General features: G+C 57.8%; 1 protein-coding gene across 1 annotated transcript; it reads left to right on the forward strand.

The window, feature by feature from the left end:
* Positions 1-2,039: 2,039 nt before the first annotated feature.
* PI4KB (phosphatidylinositol 4-kinase beta) lies at positions 2,040-16,890 on the forward strand. Its single transcript, XM_032204618.1, has 11 exons — positions 2,040-2,957; positions 8,778-8,822; positions 12,503-12,730; positions 12,900-13,127; positions 13,324-13,433; positions 13,960-14,064; positions 14,727-14,850; positions 14,940-15,205; positions 15,379-15,511; positions 15,851-15,971; positions 16,548-16,890. Exons 1-11 carry the CDS (start codon positions 2,040-2,042, stop codon positions 16,727-16,729), a joined length of 2,460 nt encoding a protein of 819 aa, XP_032060509.1. The 3' UTR covers positions 16,730-16,890.
* The last annotated feature ends 1,063 nt before the right edge of the window (positions 16,891-17,953 follow it).

The raw sequence follows: 17,953 nt of genomic DNA on the forward strand, positions 1-17,953 counted from the left end.
CAGAGCCAGGAGGGTGCTGTGGGTGGGAGCAGCCCAGCAGGGAAGGCAGCAAGGTGCTGCTGCGCCCCGGCTGTGGCTCAGCAGACGCCAGCGCTGGGTTTGTGCCTCTCCTGGTCAGCACCGGCCATCCCACGTGCCTCGATGGGAAGGGTCCCAGGACTGCTCCTGCTCTCCCGTGACCCCTTCCTTCCTCGCGCCCGGTTTCACGCCGTGTTTCTCTGCCAACCCTGCATGGGTCGTGCTGAAGGCTCCCCTCTTTCGCTGGTGCAGTGCTCATTTAAAAATTGCATCGTGTGGGCTCTCGTGGGGCAGTGCTGGACTCACCGAGAAGGAAAAACAACTTCCTTGTGCTCGCAGGGTCTTTAGGATCTAATGACCACAAATATTTGAAGCATGTGGGATTTGGACCAAAGGGAATGGCAAGCACAGAGGAAAATGTTGTGCAGTGCTGCTGTGCGGGCCGAGTGAAAGATGTTATTCATATTAATTCAAAGTGCTGAACTTTGGTCAGGCTCTTTCACTGCCTCGTTAGGGCGTAAGTGCTTCTAAAACAAGAGGAGGAAGCTGGTCTCTGGAAGCCAGCGCGTGCACCTGGGTGTGCTGGTGGTGTTTCCACTCGCCACGGCGCCGGCGCCGACCCAGATAGCGGCCTTGGCCGCTCGTCCCGGCGCGCTGCTGCCCTAATTAATTAGCCTGCCAGGGAGGTGGCGCGGCGTAAAGCGGCGTCCCCGCTGCCGGTGGTCCCAGAAGGAATTGTGCTGGGAATAACGAGGCGCCGCAGCCCCGGGATGGTGGCAGGAGGGGAGTCGGCATTCGCTGTGGAGCACTCGTCCTCGAGGGTTTGTGCTGCAGGCCGGGGCTGAACCTGTAATCTCCTGCACAAATAAGCAGATAAAACAAGGGCATTCAATGAGCAGGGAAGAACCTTGGTGTGAGAACCTGCTGGCACGGTTTCTGTGGCAAAATCGGGGCTGGGGGCTGCGGGGTGAGCAGAGGCAGAAAATTGTTCGGTGAACTTTTCCAAAGACCGTCGTTTTTTCCACCGTGCTGGACATGAAAAGCAGGAGGGAATTGGCAATCTGCTTGCAGCGCTTAACATTTGTAAAAGGCATTGTGCCCTGCTGCTGATCACGAGCTGTCTTGTTGGATCGTGTGAGCAATAAAGGGAAGCAGTCAGAGCCGCAGTAATGATGTTGGAGTGAATGGGGTGCCTTATTTTATTTTTAGAGGGCGATTTCACTTGGCACTGGCCTTCTTTATTCTTGCTGGCTATCCATAGAGGTGCGCGGCTGCTCTTCTTATCGAGATGGGAAACCAGGAAGCGTGTTCAGTCCTGCATTTATCTTATTTTTAAAATGCAATTAAGCGCTAATCATTGGCAAGGATGCGTAATCTGGGCATTAGTGCCTGGACTTTGAAAACAGGGCCATGACGAAACCTTGGATCTTGCTCCGGAGCTGCGCACGCTGGCCAGGACGGTCGGGGAATTTCACCCTCAGAGCACCCCGTCGGTGCTGTCGGCATCGGTCCCAGAGGGGAGGTGAAGGTCTAAAAGCTTCATGCAGGGTAAAGCCTTCATGCGGGATAAACCTGGCCGGGGACCCTCTAATCCCCGAGGTGGCCACACAGCATCGCGGCGTTCCTTTCCTGGCATACAGAAAGCAACCTGGTTATGTGGTTATGTTTTTTTTCCCCTCTCTTTTTGGCTTGCTCAGTTTTTTTTATTGTCATGGTAACAGGGGAATTTGTTGTAGTGGCTGATAGATGTTTTGCAGCTCTTTCAGGCCTGGGTGGCAGGGGTACCAGTAAGGCCATTAGAACCCCAGCAGCCACCTCGGTGTTCCCGTTTTGGGTTGGCCACCTGGGTCCATCCTGCCTAGACAAAGCCTTTTTGGAAAGATTTGCCCCAAATGTGCGTCCCAGACTGGATTGCTGCTTTCCCACCTTCAGCCTAGAAGCTCTATCCCACGCAGCCTGCGTCCCTGACTCCTTTTTGTCTTGTTTTTTTCAGCTCTGAAGCGTGCAGACCCACCACTGCTATGGGAGACTCCGTCGGAGACCCGGCGCCCGGCTCCGCGCCGCAGGGGAACGGCGGGACGTCCCTCAGCGTCATCACCGAGGGTGTCGGGGAGCTGGCGGTCATCGACCCCGAGGTGGCAAAGAAGGCCTGCGAGGAGGTCCTGGAGAAAGTGAAGCTGATGCACGGCGTTTCCTCGGACAGCTTGACAAAAGCAGCTGATGGCAGCGAGGCGGAGCGCGCCCCGCGGACTGCTGTGGATTTGCCCAACGGAGACGTCGTGGAGGGCTGTGAAATCAGGTGCTTGGACGATCTGCCCAGCACAGCCTCTAAGATCCAGGAGGAGGATGAGACCACGGCCAACACAGTGAAAACTGCCCGCAAGCGGCAGAAGAATAACTCTGCCAAGCAGTCGTGGCTCCTCCGGCTCTTTGAGTCCAAACTCTTTGATATCTCCATGGCCATTTCATACTTGTACAATTCAAAGGAACCTGGTGTGCAGGCTTACATTGGGAATAGGTTGTTCTGCTTTAGGAACGAGGACGTGGACTTCTACCTGCCACAGCTGCTCAATATGTACATTCACATGGACGAGGATGTGGGGGATGCGATCAAGCCCTACATCGTGCACCGCTGCCGGCAGAGCATCAACTTCTCCCTGCAGTGCGCCCTGCTGCTGGGCGCCTACTCCTCGGACATGCACATCTCCACCCAGCGGCACTCCCGTGGGACCAAGCTGCGGAAACTCATCCTCTCGGACGAGTTGAAGCCAGCTCACAAGAAGAGGGAGCTGCCGTCCCTGAGCCCAGCGCCCGACATGGGGCTGTCTCCTTCCAAAAGGACTCACCAGAGGTCCAAGTCGGATGCCACGGTTACCATCAGCCTGAGCAGCAATCTGAAGCGCACAGCCAGCAATCCCAAAGTCGAGAGCGAGGAAGAGGTAATGGTGGGGCTCTCCGAAACGCGGCCTGAGAGGGGGTGCCCGCAGGGACACGCTCGGGGGTTGGTTCTCATCTCGTGGCTCCTCTGCTGCAGGATTGCTGTCCGGGTAGCTGCGAAGGAGGCTTTGATGCCGCTGTCTTTTAGTGAGCTGGCCTTAAAATTCACACGGAGGAGAGCTGTCGGCCCGGCTCTAGTGTGCAGTGTGTGTTGGCACAGGCTGGCGTCGGGGCTGGGGGCTCAGAGGCTCCCCACAGCCCCCCCATCCTGAGCCGTTCCCCTCCCCGGCCCTGCAGCTTGTCCCTGCCGCGCTGAGCGCTCCCTGCGGGGATCACCGGGGAGGGAGGCGCAGGCAGAGTTTCTCTGAAATTTCATTTCCATAGAAAGCCGGGTTCGAGGAGACGTTGCTTTCATCTGGAGGCTTGGAGGCACTTTGTGAGCGTGGGAGTGCCGCTCCTCTGGTTTCGCTCGAGGAAGCTGAGGCTCTGAAGGGGGAATTCTCGTGGTGCGAGGGGAAGGGGGGATGTGAGATGCAGATAAAGCAAAGAGCTGGGTTAGCAGGGCTGAGCTGCTTCCTACGCCGCTGAATTCCCACCCCACTTGGGCAACTGAAGCTGGTGTCTGTTTTGCAATCTAAAGCCATCCGATCCCTGCTGGAAATCTGATTTCCTCCCTGTCCCAACCTGTTTGGATCAGGCCTGTTTGCAGGAAGGGTGCTGGGCAGCGGAGGGCTGGGAGCTGCTGCTGCTGCCCAGGGCAGCAGCCCTCCAAACCTGAACCGCTCCCGTGGGCCTTGCAGCGCTCGCTGTTCGGTGTCATGAAGTTATCCACGCAACTTTGCTTCGGCTTTGATGCTGAGCTGCAGTACTGGCGCGTGCGGGAGCCTCCGTACCAAGGCACTTAGCGCAAACCCTTGCTTGAGCAGAGCTTCCCCCAAAGAGAATGCGGGTTATTCGCTTTGTGCATCTGCTGACAGGGAGTTTTGGAGCAGGAGGGTGAGCAGCACCCTGGGGATGTGGGGCTGGAGGGAATCAAGCTGGAAGAACAGTCAGGATTCTTTGTTTTTGCCGCTGTGTTTTTGCAGGGCTCAGCACGAGCATCGACCCAAGGGGGTGGGAGGTGCCAGGCTGAGACCTGGGCATGGGCTGGGAGAGGAGGACGGGGAGCTGAGCCGGTGCTCGGAGCACAGCAGCGCCTCTCCCCTGGCCCTGCCCGGCCGGGACGGTTCAGCCGGCTCGGAGCAGGCTCCCGGTGCCTTTCCCGGCCACCCAGACCCCGCTCCAGGCGCCTGCTTCCCAGGGTCATCCCCGCCTCGTGCTGAGACCTTGCCAGCTGACTTCCCCGCTGCTCCGTCTAGACACGGGGATCTCGTGACGGTTTTCGTAACGGGGGAAGATTTCTTGGCTCTTCTGCCTCACCCAAGATTCCCTCTGCTCCGCTCTGTCCTGTAAATCGGTGAAGGGGCCGCGTGCTTTCCTGTCTGCACAAAATTTAGGGATGGCACGTTGGGAAACGGCTGTGAAGGAGGTTGCAGAGCTGCAAAGCGTCGGTCAGCCAGGCTGGAAATGCTTTGGCCGACTGCAAGCTAAAACCACCCTGCCCTGCTCCACGCACCGCTGCTGCTCCTGGGCCAAAACCCAGGCGGCCGCAGGGCACGTGGCGTTAGGGGACGGGGACGGGGACCTGCACGGTTGGAAACAACTGGCTGCTGGAAGGCAGGACGTGCGGAGGTCTCATGCTCACGCTGGCTGCAGCTGCTCGAATAATGGAAACCGAAGCTTTACATAAATTATAGATGAAAGGAGTGCCGAGAATAGTTTCTCTTGGCAATGTTTGAAACGTATTTTGATCCAGAGGCCACGCAAGCTGTTTAAACGTTGCGCAGTGATGGGTTTACTCGAGGCGCCGTGAGAGCTTTCCTGGCCTCTGAATGTCCCAACCCGGCTTCCTGGGGCTGGTGTTTAAGTGCTCGGAGTTACTGCCCGTGCAGGAGACCCGCAGTGCCCTGCGTTCTGGGCTGCTCTGAGCTACAAGTGGTTTTCCCTCGGTCCAAGAGTCCATCGGATGCATGGATGGGGTCACGCTAGGACCAGCCCTGAGCTCGTTCCCCAGCCCCTCTTAAACTTGAGTTTTTGCAGGAGTAAAAGCTCATCTCTGCTCGTCTGGGGGTTCTTCTGCCTCTGGGTGCTGCCGTGTCCCTGCCGTCAGTGCCCGAGACATTGAGACAGGGGTCGAGATCCCACTGGGAGGAGGAAAAATCAACTCCTGGCACCAAGAGTGGCTGGGGGTGCCTCAAAGGGACCCCAGAGTGCACAGCCTGAGCCTGGCTGGTTTTGTTCCGTTGGTGGTGGTTTTTTGTTGTTGTTGCTGTTTGCTTTGTTTTGTTTTTGTTTTGTTTTTTAATGAAGCCTCTTCCAGACACCTTTGCAGCAAGCCCTGCAAGGTGCAGAGTTCTCCCAGTGCTGGCGTGGGGGGATTTGTTGTGCAGACAGATCAGGCTTCCTCTGCAGCATGCAAATACGTTTGCACCAGTTCCTCTGCAGGTAGGTGCTGAGCAGCAGCAGCAGCGGCGCTCACCCACACGCCAGCCCCGTTCTCACCCAGCAGCAGGCACACGAGGGCCGGGGCTCGCTCCGCCAGCGAGGTCTCCGTGAGCCTGGGCTCGCATCACCGGGCAGGGACCCCACAGCACCGCGCTCCGCATCCACCACCTCTCAGCGTTTCTCCTGGTGCTGTCGCTTTTGGAAAATGCCTTTCAGGGCCGAAACCCCGCGGCTCCCCTCCGAGTTAGAGCCAGAGCTGGGTGCGAGCCACTTCCCTCCACAGCCTGCCCCGAGTTCTCCTGCCTGGCCAGCTCAGCACCACCAGCCCCATGCAGGCACTGAGCCTCGGCCCCTCATCTCCCCCGGCACGTTGTAGCTCAGCCCCTGGCTGCGGCTGGAGGAGTTGGTGCCATGGTGCTGGGTCCTGGGGGGGTCCTGGGAGGGTCCTGGGGTTGTGGATGCGCCCGGGTTCTGAGGTCCTGCGCCTGGATGCGACGCCTGGACGGACCCGAGGATGCTCCGGTGCCTGGAGGCAGGGCAGGCCGTGCGAACAGAAACGCTCGGCTCAGCCGGTTCCACTAGTCAAGCGAAAAAAACCTGTAATTAGAAAGCTGCTAATTGAATAATCGGGTAAGAATCTGGGTTGGCAGAGGGAGGGAGCGCTGTGACGGCAGCTCCTGCAGTGCCGTGCCGCGAGCAGAGCTTCCCCACGCTGTGAGCGCTGCCCGCGGGCTGGGGGGAGTGCTGCTTTGCTGCTTTCCTTTTTCTTTTTCTTTTTTTTTTTTTTTAGCAGCCACATCATCAGCAGGATCTTGAGCAGTCAGGGCTCGTATGCAAAGCTGTTTACGTCTGCATTTCTGCACAGCTTCACATATCAGCCTGTGTGCTTGCAAGCAACTTCTGAATTGGAAAGCTACTTTTTTTTTTTTTTTTTTTTTTTTTTTTAGTTTTTAGAGGTTGAAAGCTTTCCCTTTGCTCCTCCCATCACAATCTACCCAAGTCTTTGGCCTCTTAACTCCTGGCTCTGGCTCCGGCAGGCAGGGTGTGGAGGAGTTTGGCCTTTCACCTCAGGAGCTGCACCCTCACGATGCCGGTGAAAGTGCCTGTTCTGGTAGGGCTCGTTTCTCCCCCGCTGCCCTGCAGCCACACCAACGGGCTGCAGGATGGCTGCTGGGGTGGCCACACACTCCGAGGCAGCGCTGCCAGGTGTGTCCCGGTCCCACAGCCTGGTCAGGGCTCGGAGGCTCGGCCTCTCTCCTGTCCCTTGGGGTTTGGGGGGCTTCCTGCCGCCTCCCCTTGGCTGTGGGGCAGCCCTGGGCATCCTGGTTTGGGGGTCTCGCAGCTGACAGCCCTGCCTTTCCCCAAAACGCAAGGTGTGGCTCTCAAGAGCTGCCTTGCTTTGTTTCTTTTTGTTTGTTTGTTTTTAAGACACAAAACACTGCCATCCGCAGGAACCAAAAGGTTTGTTGTTGGGTTTTAGGAGCAGTGTAAGCCCTTCTGGGGGGGATTTGGGGAAGTGAAAGCATCCCTGCAGGGCATGGAGTGCTGAGCTCACTTCGGATGCTTTACAAGGAGTGCTGAAGTTATTTTTGTTGGTCTGCTGCTGTGTGTGTACGGGGTAGAAACTTGTGCTCAGAGTCCTGAAGTCTTGGAAGCACCAAGACCTCGGCCTTCGCGCCTCAAAGCCCCAGTGCAAAGCCTCCAGGAGATGAGCAGGGATCACAAACGGGTGTGAGAGCTCCTGAGGGCCACGACCGACTGGAAATAACGCTCCACACATCGAATTTGGGTGGGCCAGCCCAAAATATGAAATGTTCAAGGCTTCTTGTTTCCTAGGTGACAAACCTGGAAGCTTGCTGGCACTCGGCTCCTCCGTGTGTCGGGCGTGCGGGGAGAGGCGGCGTGCTGCAGGCAGCGTGGCGTGCCTCCACCTTGCAGCCCTGCCTGCAGGAACAAGGCTCGTGCCACCCTGCTCGCTGCCACCAGCAACTTCTTGAAGCGTCCACCGAGCACTGCAGGGAGGAGAAGCCAGGGACGTGCTGAGTTTCGTCCCTTTTGCCAAAAGGGCTGCTCCGTGGTGGTTTGTGCCCCGTGTGGGCAGTGGTGGGCTTGTGGTTTTTGGACTGGCTGCTGTAAAACTGCCTGACCTCTTTGGAGGCACCACCAGACACGAAATGGAGGCCCCAAAGCTTCTTCCCTTGGTTGGAAAGCCTCCGGGAGTTGGAAAGCCTCCGGTGGCTGAGCCCTTGGGGCTGCCGTGGGCTTTCCTGCAGCCTTGTTCTGCAGGGGAAGGGAGCGGGGTTAGGCCAGCCTCTGCCCCAGGTTTATGTGCGTTGGAGTCAGGGGAAGCGAGGCTGCCGTGCCCATGAGATGATGTTGCTGGAAGCACAAGCAGGTGAGGAGGAGCCGGCTCCAAGCACATCCAGAGCTGCTGAGGTTGTGCCGGGGGCTTGGGCGCTGAGCTGCGCAGCTCCCGCGTGGAGGCTTGCAGCCTCCATGGTTTTCACTCGGTTTGCAAGCAAACCCTTTATTTATTTTTTGTTTTTTCCCTCGGTCAGCTTTGCCCAGTCTCAGCACTGTTAGGGGTTGTTTTATGTGGTCATGAGGAAGCTATTAATTTAAATGCTATTATTGCTTATGGTAAGATTAAGCCTGATGGAATTAGCATATCCCGGTAATTAACCTGCTAAAAACAGACCTGTTTGTTTCTTTTGGGGAAGGGAACTTTACAAACCAATTACACGTCGGTCTCAAGGGGGTGAAGCACCGTTACTATTTCTTTTTGTAAGAAAATAAAGGATTTACGGGTTTGCAGCAGGGCACTGCAGAGCTCACAGGTTTGGCCTTTGGCCTCCACTGAGCAATGCTTCTGAGCCAGCTCAGAAGAGCTGCAAGCCCGCTCCAGGTAGCAAAATAAAGGAGGAAAATGGGGAAAAAATGTGGTTTCTGGACATGTAGCAGAAGTGCATACCGACAGCCCCGCTGCCTGTGGGGTCCCAGGGCCGCGGGGCGCTGCTGGAGGTCGCGCTGCTCCGGGAGCATCCGTCGCCTGCTGGGCTCATGGCTGGGGCTCGGAGGAGCCTCTCCCTAGCCAGGAGTCGAGGTAGCGATGCTGCCATGGGGAGGAACAAAGTGAAAGGGGATGGTTATGAACCTGGAGCTAAACTCTTGCTTTTTCTCCCCCCCTCTCCCTCCTTCCTCTCTCTCCTTTGAAAAAAAAAAAAACCACCACCGCCACCCAAAACCTGCCACCAAAATCCCTTCCATCCATTTCCCAGGAGCTCTCCTCGAGTACGGAAAGCCTTGATAAATCATTCTGTTCCGTAAGTGGCCCGTTTTGTTCCTGCGCCTGGGCTGCCTGGCTTCCGTGTTACAGCAGCATTTCCTCTGTCTCATGAAAATACTAAACCCCGGCGCCTGGCCGTGCACCACGAGCAGCGCTGACACCAAGCCGTCCCGTAACGTACGATTTTTTTTTTGCACTGCTTGAGCCTGGTTTGGGGAAAAGCAAGCCTTCTCTCTGCCAGCACCCGTGCATGCGCTCCGGCTCTGCCCCGTGCGCGGGCAGCAGCGCTCGCCGGGGCGCCGCTCGCATGGGAACTTTCCCTGCTCGGCAGGGAAACGCCGGCTGAAACGGAGCTTTGGGCAAATTTCCTTGGACCGGTGTGGCTAAAACAAACCAGAAAGCCTCCAGGGGCTTGGGAGTTTGACCCGGTTGCTCATCGCTTAAAAAAGGCCGCGAGGGAGAGAGAAAAACCCTCGTGCTGGAAACGAGCCGTGGAGGCAGGGGAGCAGCTGAGCTGATGCTGCCCAGTTCTGCCTGAGCATTCGCTGACCTTTGCATCATGTCGTTAGCAGATGAAAGAGGAAATGCTGTTTCCTTGAATTTTACTTAAAAGTTCTCTGCCAGATGGGATTTAATTTGCTTCTTCCACCAATCATTTTTCCCTTCTTTCTCGTTGCACTCCGGTCTTTCAATCAAACCCCCGTGTTTCCCTAGCAGACCGCTCTTTTGAATCGAACCTCTTTTTGGTTTTGAATCACCGGCATCTTTCTCATTTGTGTCACTCTCCTCCCAGTGCGTGTGTTCTCCGTTTGGGATTTCTAGTGGGCTTCCACACCTCGAACATGTAGTCCATGATCAAAAGCACAGCCCGAGGCAGCAAGGCACAGTGCCTCGTGTGCCCGCATCCCCCCGAAAGGCTTTGCGTGGTGAGCTCCAGCTGCAGAATGTGTGCCGGGCTCCCCTTCCTCCCAAGTCCTCCAGTGCCTCCAGAAAGAAGCACGAGCGCTGCAAGGGGCACGCTGCGAGCAAATGCAAGCAGAAAATCTGCAGCCATGGACGGACCCGAGGCTCTGTCCCAAACTCCCCTCTGCCGTAGGCTCCCCCGTTATGTTTTTCCATCTCCTCCGACTCCGCTGTTCGGGCTGCAAAGGACAGGGAGAGTCCCCTCTCCCTTGTCTGGGAGCTCTTCCCTTCCAGGCTTTGCAAACCCTGGTCATTTATCAGGTGCTTGAGCACGGCAGACCATGACTGCAGCACTCAGGGTTCTTTGCAAGCGTTTATAGCGAATGTATAAACCTGCTGCAGGCACCTGAGCGTCAGGTGAAGGCAGGGAGATGGCGAGGGAGCTGCTTCGGGTGGAGGAGAGGTGAAGGGCAGGGTGGGAGCCAGGCACAGCCCGTGTGGCTCGGGGGCTGGTCCCCGCCACGTGGCGCTGGGGCCACAGGGGTGAGAGCAGTGGAACCGCAGAAGACATTTTGGCAGCTGTGGCCAGGCAGCAGCCGATGAACCCCCAGCTTCCTGAGATGCTCGAAGCTGCTGTGGGCAGAGCCACCCTGGAGCTCCAGTAGCTGTGGGACAGCCCCGTCCCTGCGTCCTGATGCTTCTGGCAGTGCCACGAAGCCGTCGCCCGGTGCTGGACGTTGCCTCCGCCTGAGCCGTCGCTGCTGGTCGCAGGAGGAGGTCTGGCCCCGTGCAGGAGCAGCGCCCCGTGGCTCTTCCTCCTGCGGCGCCTCTCGTGGCCTGTGTCGTAGCAAAACATCAACAAGAGCCCTACCTAACTGAAGAGAAGGGGTTTATTTTTTTAAAAACAAAAACAAAAAACAAAACTCTGCCAGCAAAATGTTCTGCTGAAGTAAAAGTAAATGGAAGAAAATCAATATTTACATTGGCTCGGAGTGACAGCCCGGTCCTTTGGGTAGGCAGATTAGGGAAAACCATCTCCCTTCTCCCTGTTCGCTCGGCTGTAAGAGCGCATTGTTGTTACCACTCCGATGCAGCCACAGCCTGGCTTCAGCTCTTTGGGGAAGCCAAGGTGCGTGCCTGCTGCAGGTCAGGGCTGCCCTGGGTTCAGCTGTTGCCATTTCCCACCACCGCCAACTCTCCGCAGCAGGATGCGAAACGGCACAGAGCTTTCTGTGCTCAGCCCCTGGAGCACAAAAGGCTGGAGCAGAGTTTGGTGGGACGAGTTTGGGGCTGGGTGGGCTGGGGAGGCCGTTTGCTGGCCAAGTCTTTCTGGCTGAAGGAGCCAAGGCCTGGACACGACCGTGGAGGTGCAGAACGTGGGCTGGACGCGGACGAGGTGCACCCAGGGCCAGGACTGCTCCCCTCCCGCAGCACGACGGGGAGCACATGGCAGAACCGCGCGCTTCACGAGTGCCTGGGGATCCCGGAGCAGCGGGGATTCGCTCTGCGTGCTGTGGAAGCAGATTGATCACTGCTGCTGATACAGAGATCGATACTGCCCTGGACCAGGACGGACTTCGCTCTTGCGCTGCTGCTCCATGCGGGCACCTTGAATTGCTGCCTGTCCCACTGGGCACGATCCCAACCTCCTGCCACAGCGACTCTCATTGAGTTACTCTGCTGAGATGAGCAATGCGTTGGAAACCTGGCTGCGTTCAGGGGCCGCCGGTCAAGTACAGGTCACGCTCGGAAACCTCCGTGCCCGGAGTGCAGCAGTTCCTCCCCGGAGCAGCCTGCGGTGGGCGAGGAAGGAGCGGTGCTGGAAGGAGCTGAGCACCCACAGAACACTGCTCTGCTCTGTGCAGAAACCGCGTGAAGTGCATCCGAGAAAAACGGCCCCAGAGGCCAAGGATGCGTTGGGCCGCCAGGCGAGGGCACCTCTGCTGCACGTGCGAGCAAGGCAGGAGGGAGAGCAGAGCACTTTGGAGGAAGGGGCAGCGCTCAGCCCTGAGTCTGGAAGGATTTTTGATGTGGACTACAGCCAAACCAATTGGCACCTGCCCCTTCCCAAAAGGGAACGACTGGAGTGATCCTCCTCCCCCTCTTCTACCATTTCTTTATTTTGCTGCGTAACCTTTCACGGCTCTCCGACGTTTTTCTTTGCTTCCTTTTCTCATGCTCCATGGCTTTTTGCATGTGCATTTCCAGCATGATTTGTGCAGTGAACACTTTGCAAGTTTAATTCTGCATCTTTAATGGCGAAATCAGCCACAATCATTCATTGTTCTGATTTGAAAGCTCAGCTGTGAAAAGCGGAGCAGAGAGCCGGCCTTCACCTGCAGGGCACGGGGTGGCTCGAGGACCAGAGGGGCTGCAAAAGCTGCAGTTTGGGCTTTGCAAAATGGTTGGATTGAGAACCGATGGAGGCCTTGGGGTGAGGACAGACAGAAGCCAGCGCAGAGTCGGGCCGCGGCTGCGGTGCGCTCCCTCTGCTGGCTGCGGGCTCGCCAGAGCCGCGGGGCAGCGCTGGGGACCCTGAGCAGCTCCTGGGGCCAGGGTGGGATCTCCGGGCCCCTGGCGGGAGGGGAAGCGCTTGGATCCTGCCCTGCCCCGCAGCCAGATGCTGAGCCCGTCCCTCTGGCCACGGGAGCATCATCCGAGAGCAGGCAGGGTGGGACAGGAAGAGCCTTCGTTGCTCTCCAGAGTTCATCCCGGTGCTTTTAGATTGCAGAGCCTGATAAAAAAAAAAAATCTAGTGTCCTACTGACCTTTATAACACTCTCCCCCCTGCCCTCCTCCCCTACAACTTTTCAGCCTGTCAGACTTGCTCCCGAGAGAGAATTCATCAAGTCCCTGATAGCCATCGGGAAGCGCCTGGCCACCTTGCCGACCAAAGAGCAGAAGACCCAGCGGCTCATCTCGGAGCTGTCGCTGCTGAACCACAAGCTGCCAGCGCGTGCCTGGCTCCCGACGGCCGGCTTCGACCATCACGTAGTGCGGGTGCCCCACACGCAGGCAGTCGTGCTCAACTCCAAGGACAAGGTGAGCACGGTCAACGCGGGAGAAGAGTTCCTGGCGGGCTGTTGTCCCCAGCACACCCCTTTTGTTTTGCGTGCACCCCGCACGGCCAGAGCGCGCTGTGCTGCATCCTTCAGCCTCCTGGCCCCTTCAGAGCCCACGCCCCAGTAACAGTGGGTTTCGCTTTCCCCAGGCTCCTTACTTAATCTACGTGGAAGTACTTGAATGTGACAATTTCGACACAGCGAATGTGCCTGCCCGGATCCCCGAGAACCGCATCCGGAGCACGCGCTCAGCCGAGAACCTCCCCGAGTGCGGCATCACGCACGAGCAGCGGACCAGCAGCTTCACCACCGTCCCCAACTATGACAACGACGACGAGGCTTGGTCCGTGGACGATATCGTGGAGCTGCAAGTAGAGGTGAGGCCGGGCGTGCCGGGCAGGATTTGTCTCGCGGCACGGTGCCCTTTCCATCCTGCTGCTGGGATCCAGCACCGCAGGCCCTTGATGGCGGCGATCAAGGCCAGCTCCTGCCGGGAAGGGGCAGCCCCTTGTGGTGGCAGATGTGTAGAAATGCTGCTGCTTCATTGCACCTCTCGCGTTTTTCCCCTCCCAGCTGCCAGAGATTCACACCAACAGCTGTGACAACATTTCCCAGTTCTCCGTGGACAGCATCACCAGCCAGGAGAGCAGGGAGCCCGTGTTCATAGCTGCTGGAGATATCAGGTGAGGCTGGCGTGCTGAGAGCACCCGTTTGTTTTACTGGGGGGTGGTTAGGAGGCTGGTCTTAGTTCAAGTGGGAAAAAGGAGGGGTGCAGAGTCTGCCTGGTAGACTCCCGGAGAAAATTCATCTGCACGGCTTGAGGAGGGTCTGTGCTAGGCAGTGGTGGCAGGGTGTGAGAGCCCTAAGTAGAGGCTTTGGGCTGGAATAATCCTCCCATGCTTGCTTGAAGAGCTGCTGGGAGACTCCTGCTGTACCTCACTGAGACCCCAGCTGTAGCTCTTCCCAAATGGATCGCACTCTTTGCTCCCCTCATTCAACCCCTGCGGCTGTGCTCGTGTCCCGGCTCCTTTCCCACTGGCGAGGGGGAGGACGTGGCCCTGGTTTGCATTTTGCTCCAAGCCAGGTTGAACTCGTGAGCTTTGGGAGGTGCTTTGAATCAGGCTCTGGGTGCCCGTGGGGATGGTACTTCCCATCGAACCGTGCACCCCGAGCACGGGGGTTTCGCTGCTTACTGGCTCTGTCCTGCAGGCGACGACTCTCGGAGCAGCTGGCACACACCCCCACGGCCTTCAAGAGGGACCCCGAGGACCCGTCTGCGGTCGCCCTGAAGGAGCCCTGGCAGGAGAAAGTCAGGTAGGGCCAGGGGGCTGCATGCACCGGGCTGCTCGCGGTGTTGCAAGGATGTTGTGTGTCCTGCAAACACCAGAATGTGGCTCTGAGATTTGCCCTGTAAATAACTCAGTGTGAGGCCCTTGGCTCAGGACACGGTGAATGGGGAGGCGGAGAACAGGGAGCAGTGGCTGTGCTGGAGGAGGGAGAAAATCCATGACAGATTTGCTGTTCTTGCACTAGGCTTTGAGGGGCTTTACCAGGCATTTATAGGCTTCTTCTATGGCATAGCAATTTGTCCCATCCCAAAACAAACTCATTTCTGTTCCTGGCCTCAGAGCTGTGCATCCAACCCCCACATTTCTCCTTGAGCAAGAGGGAGAGCATTGTGCTCTACAGATCTGGGAGGGGTTATCGGTGTTGTTCTGACGGAGGGCTGTGGGATTCAAGGAGAGTACATTCCCTTCTGCACTCCTCCAAGATGTCTTGTGGTGCAGGCAAAGTTTGCCCCCTAGTTTGGTCAAGGCTCAGTGTGCAGTTGTTGCAGTCCTGGGCCATGGAGCTCATTCTGCTGCAGTCCCAAGCGAGCTGCTACTTTTCCAGAGGTTTTCCTTGCCCCCAGATCCCCGATGGGAAACCTGTGGGCTGCCTCTCTCCCTTTCCTCACTCTTGGTCCTTCTCCACAGGAGGATCAGGGAAGGGTCCCCGTACGGCCACCTCCCCTCCTGGCGCCTCCTTTCCGTCATCGTCAAGTGCGGGGACGACCTGCGGCAGGAGCTGCTCGCCTTCCAGGTCCTCAAGCAGCTGCAGGTGAGATGGGACAGGGGCTGGCGGGGGCCGTGGCTGCACGGGGCCTCCCTCACGCCCTGGGCACTGAGCTTTCCTTGCTCTCTCTGCAGTCCATCTGGGAGCAGGAGCGTGTTCCCCTCTGGATCAAGCCATACAAAATCCTCGTCATCTCCGCCGACAGCGGCATGATTGAGCCGGTTGTGAATGCTGTTTCCATCCACCAAATCAAGAAGCAATCCTTGCTGTCGCTGCTGGATTATTTCCTGCAGGAACACGGCAATTACAACACCGAATCCTTCCTGACGGCCCAGAGGAATTTTGTGCAGAGCTGTGCTGGTTACTGCCTGGTGTGTTACCTGCTGCAGGTCAAGGACAGGTGAGTGTCCACACCCCAGCACAGGACTGGTCGCAGTATCGCTGACAGAGCTGTGTGTTCTGCTGGGATTCTTCCTGTTGTCCCTGCGTGCGGCAGGAAAATCCTGGGAGGAGGCAGGCGGGGGCCATGCGCACACTTGGGGTTTAATGGAGGCTTTCCCCTCTCCTGCTCAGGCACAATGGCAACATCTTGCTGGATGCAGATGGACACATCATCCACATCGATTTTGGGTTCATCCTTTCCAGTTCCCCCAGGAATCTTGGCTTTGAGACGTCTGCCTTCAAACTCACCACTGAATTTGTGGATGTGAGTGAGCGGGAACGTGGTGGCGAAGGGTGCTCGCACTGTTGGGGAGGTGCAGTGAAACCTTGGCAGCGGGGACAAAGGGCTGGGTTGATACCAGTGGGTTCTTGGCCAATTCTTCAGCCTCAGCTGAGTTGTTCTTGGGACCCAGCTCCAAGTTTTAATCATCCCAAGATAACAGCTCAAGGTGCTCTCTTTGCAGCGTGGGTTCACTCATAGAAGTTAAAGTCCCTACAGATCTGCTTGTGCCCCTCCTGCTGGCAGTCCCTCGGCTCGAGGCATGCCGTTTTCCTGGCAGTTCTCCGTCCACTGCCCTCCACCCACCCTGCCTCTGCCTTCCAGGTGATGGGTGGGCCAGACGGGGACATGTTCAACTACTACAAGATGCTGATGCTGCAGGGTCTCATCGCTGCCCGGAAGCACATGGATAAAGTCGTGCAGATTGTGGAGATAATGCAGCAAGGTACGGCGATCTGGGGGCCCTGGAGCCGGGTCCGGGGGGGGGCACATGTGAGCCAGACTGCTTTGGGTGCGGGCTGCACAGAGCATCGCCCCAAAAAATCTTGGTGACCCCTGGTGCTTGGAGGAGAGTTGGCAGGGTTGGGAGAGGTTGGGGGAGGTCTCATATCTCAGGAGGCTCTGGGCAGCCCTGCTGGGGCCTGCGGGCTCCACTGAGAGCTCCCAGACCTTGCTGGAACTGCACAAGGTGTGAGGATACCTGGGCTGCACTGAGGAGCAGGAAGGGGGCAGAAATGTGCCCGTGTTAAGGGCCGAGCATCAGTGTGCCTCGGGGAGCCTGACACACACCTAAGGGAAGGGGGATGCCATTGCTGCGGTGCAGGAACAAGCTGTAAATATCCCAGTGCTCTGCATCAACGGGACACAGCAAACCCTGGCCACCGGCCGAGAGCGGTGAGGCAACGCCTGTGCCACAAACCTGCCTCGGAGCCAGCGACAAGGGAAGGAGCCCCGCTGGAGGCCGCGGAGCCCTTCTGGAGCCCAGTTCCCCCTTGCCAACCCTGCTCCTCCTGCCTTGCAGGTTCACAGCTCCCCTGCTTCCACGGCTCCAGCACCATCCGCAACCTGAAGGAGCGTTTCCATATGAACATGACGGAGGAGCAGCTGCAGCTGCTCGTCGAGCAGATGGTGGATGGCAGCATGCGCTCCATCACCACCAAGCTCTACGATGGCTTCCAGTACCTCACCAACGGCATCATGTGATGGCAGCGGGCCGCCCGCTCCCAGAACAGCTCCTCGCCCACCGTGGCGCCCAGCCTGGGCCCGAGCTTCACCCTCTCCGGGGAAGAGGTCTTGGGCCTCAATGGTAAAAGTATGCTGAGTCTCAGCATCTTCCTGGGGATGTTTTTTTTTTGCCAGACTCTTAAAAAAAAAAAAAACAAAGCAAAGAAACAAGACAAAACCAAGCAGTTAAAGCAAGAAAAAAAAATCCTACCTGTGAAAAATCAAAGCATAAAGGATGATGCAGTAACCATTGATGTGATGCGCCCGCCGAGTCTGGTGATGGCCAGGCAAAAGCCAGCAAAGGGCCTCAGGACATTGGGTTAGCTCCAGACCTCATGCAGCCACCTCTTCCTCCCGTCAGTATTACACCTGTTGGTGCCCTGTGAATGCTCCCACAATGTCGGAAATGTTTAGGAGCTGGGGGTGGAAGGGGGGGAACAGGGACCGACCCCACCCTTCAGCGTCTGATGTGACTTGAGCTGGTACCACTTGAATGCAGCGGAGCGGAATCCCGACGGCCCCTGCCCTGCATGTTCCCCTACTGCAGCCTCTGCGTTATTCAGCCCCTTTCTTTGAGTCTCACAACCCTGTCCCCCCCACCTTGTGGGGTGAGGGTCCTGTTGTACCACTGCACGTAGGTCACTGCTCCTGCCTCGTCCCGTGGCACCTGCCCCATCTCCCACCACCGGTACGTCAAGGTTGGGGTTCACTGAGGCTGGCACTCACCTGGGGTGTCTGCATTGCCTCGTGCTCCTTTTGAGCACCTTTTCTTTATTTCTTTTTTTTTTCTTTTTGTTTTGACTCTGTTCCAGCGATTTGGGACTGTGAAGCTTTTGCCCTCCCAGTAGCAGTAACGTCTGCTGTGCCCCACGCTGAGTGCCGGGACACAGCTGGCAAAGGCGGGTTCCTCTGGGGAGCCCTGCGGAGGGTTTCACCAGAAGCAACGGGACGGGAAAGAGGCAGGAGCAAACCGCCCGGTGCTGCCCTGGCTTCCCCCAAACCGGGCCAGAGCTCGCTGGGCACAGCCTGGGGCGGGGGCACCTGCGGGTGGATGGAGCAGGCGCCCTGGGACGACCCAAAGGAGAAGGGGATTCCTGCGCTGAGGCCGTAACCCCAGCAGGCTCCGGGAAGGACACCCGCAGCCTGGCTGCTCCCCTGGCCCCGGTGCTTTGGTCTGAGCTCAGCCCCCCCCAGCCCGTCCTG

The sequence above is a fragment of the Aythya fuligula genome, chromosome 28 (genome assembly GCF_009819795.1).
Source record: "Aythya fuligula isolate bAytFul2 chromosome 28, bAytFul2.pri, whole genome shotgun sequence".
In the NCBI taxonomy this organism is placed as follows: domain Eukaryota; kingdom Metazoa; phylum Chordata; class Aves; order Anseriformes; family Anatidae; genus Aythya; species Aythya fuligula.

Excerpts from the sequence above, each read along its gene's own strand:
- PI4KB (XM_032204618.1), top strand. The coding sequence starts at position 2,040 with ATGGGAGACTCCGTCGGAGACCCGGCGCCCGGCTCCGCGCCGCAGGGG. Across the intron at positions 12,731-12,899 it reads TGCTCAACTCCAAGGACAAG|GCTCCTTACTTAATCTACGT; the intron begins GTGAGCACGGTC and ends CGCTTTCCCCAG. Across the intron at positions 15,972-16,547 it reads TGTGGAGATAATGCAGCAAG|GTTCACAGCTCCCCTGCTTC; the intron begins GTACGGCGATCT and ends CCTGCCTTGCAG.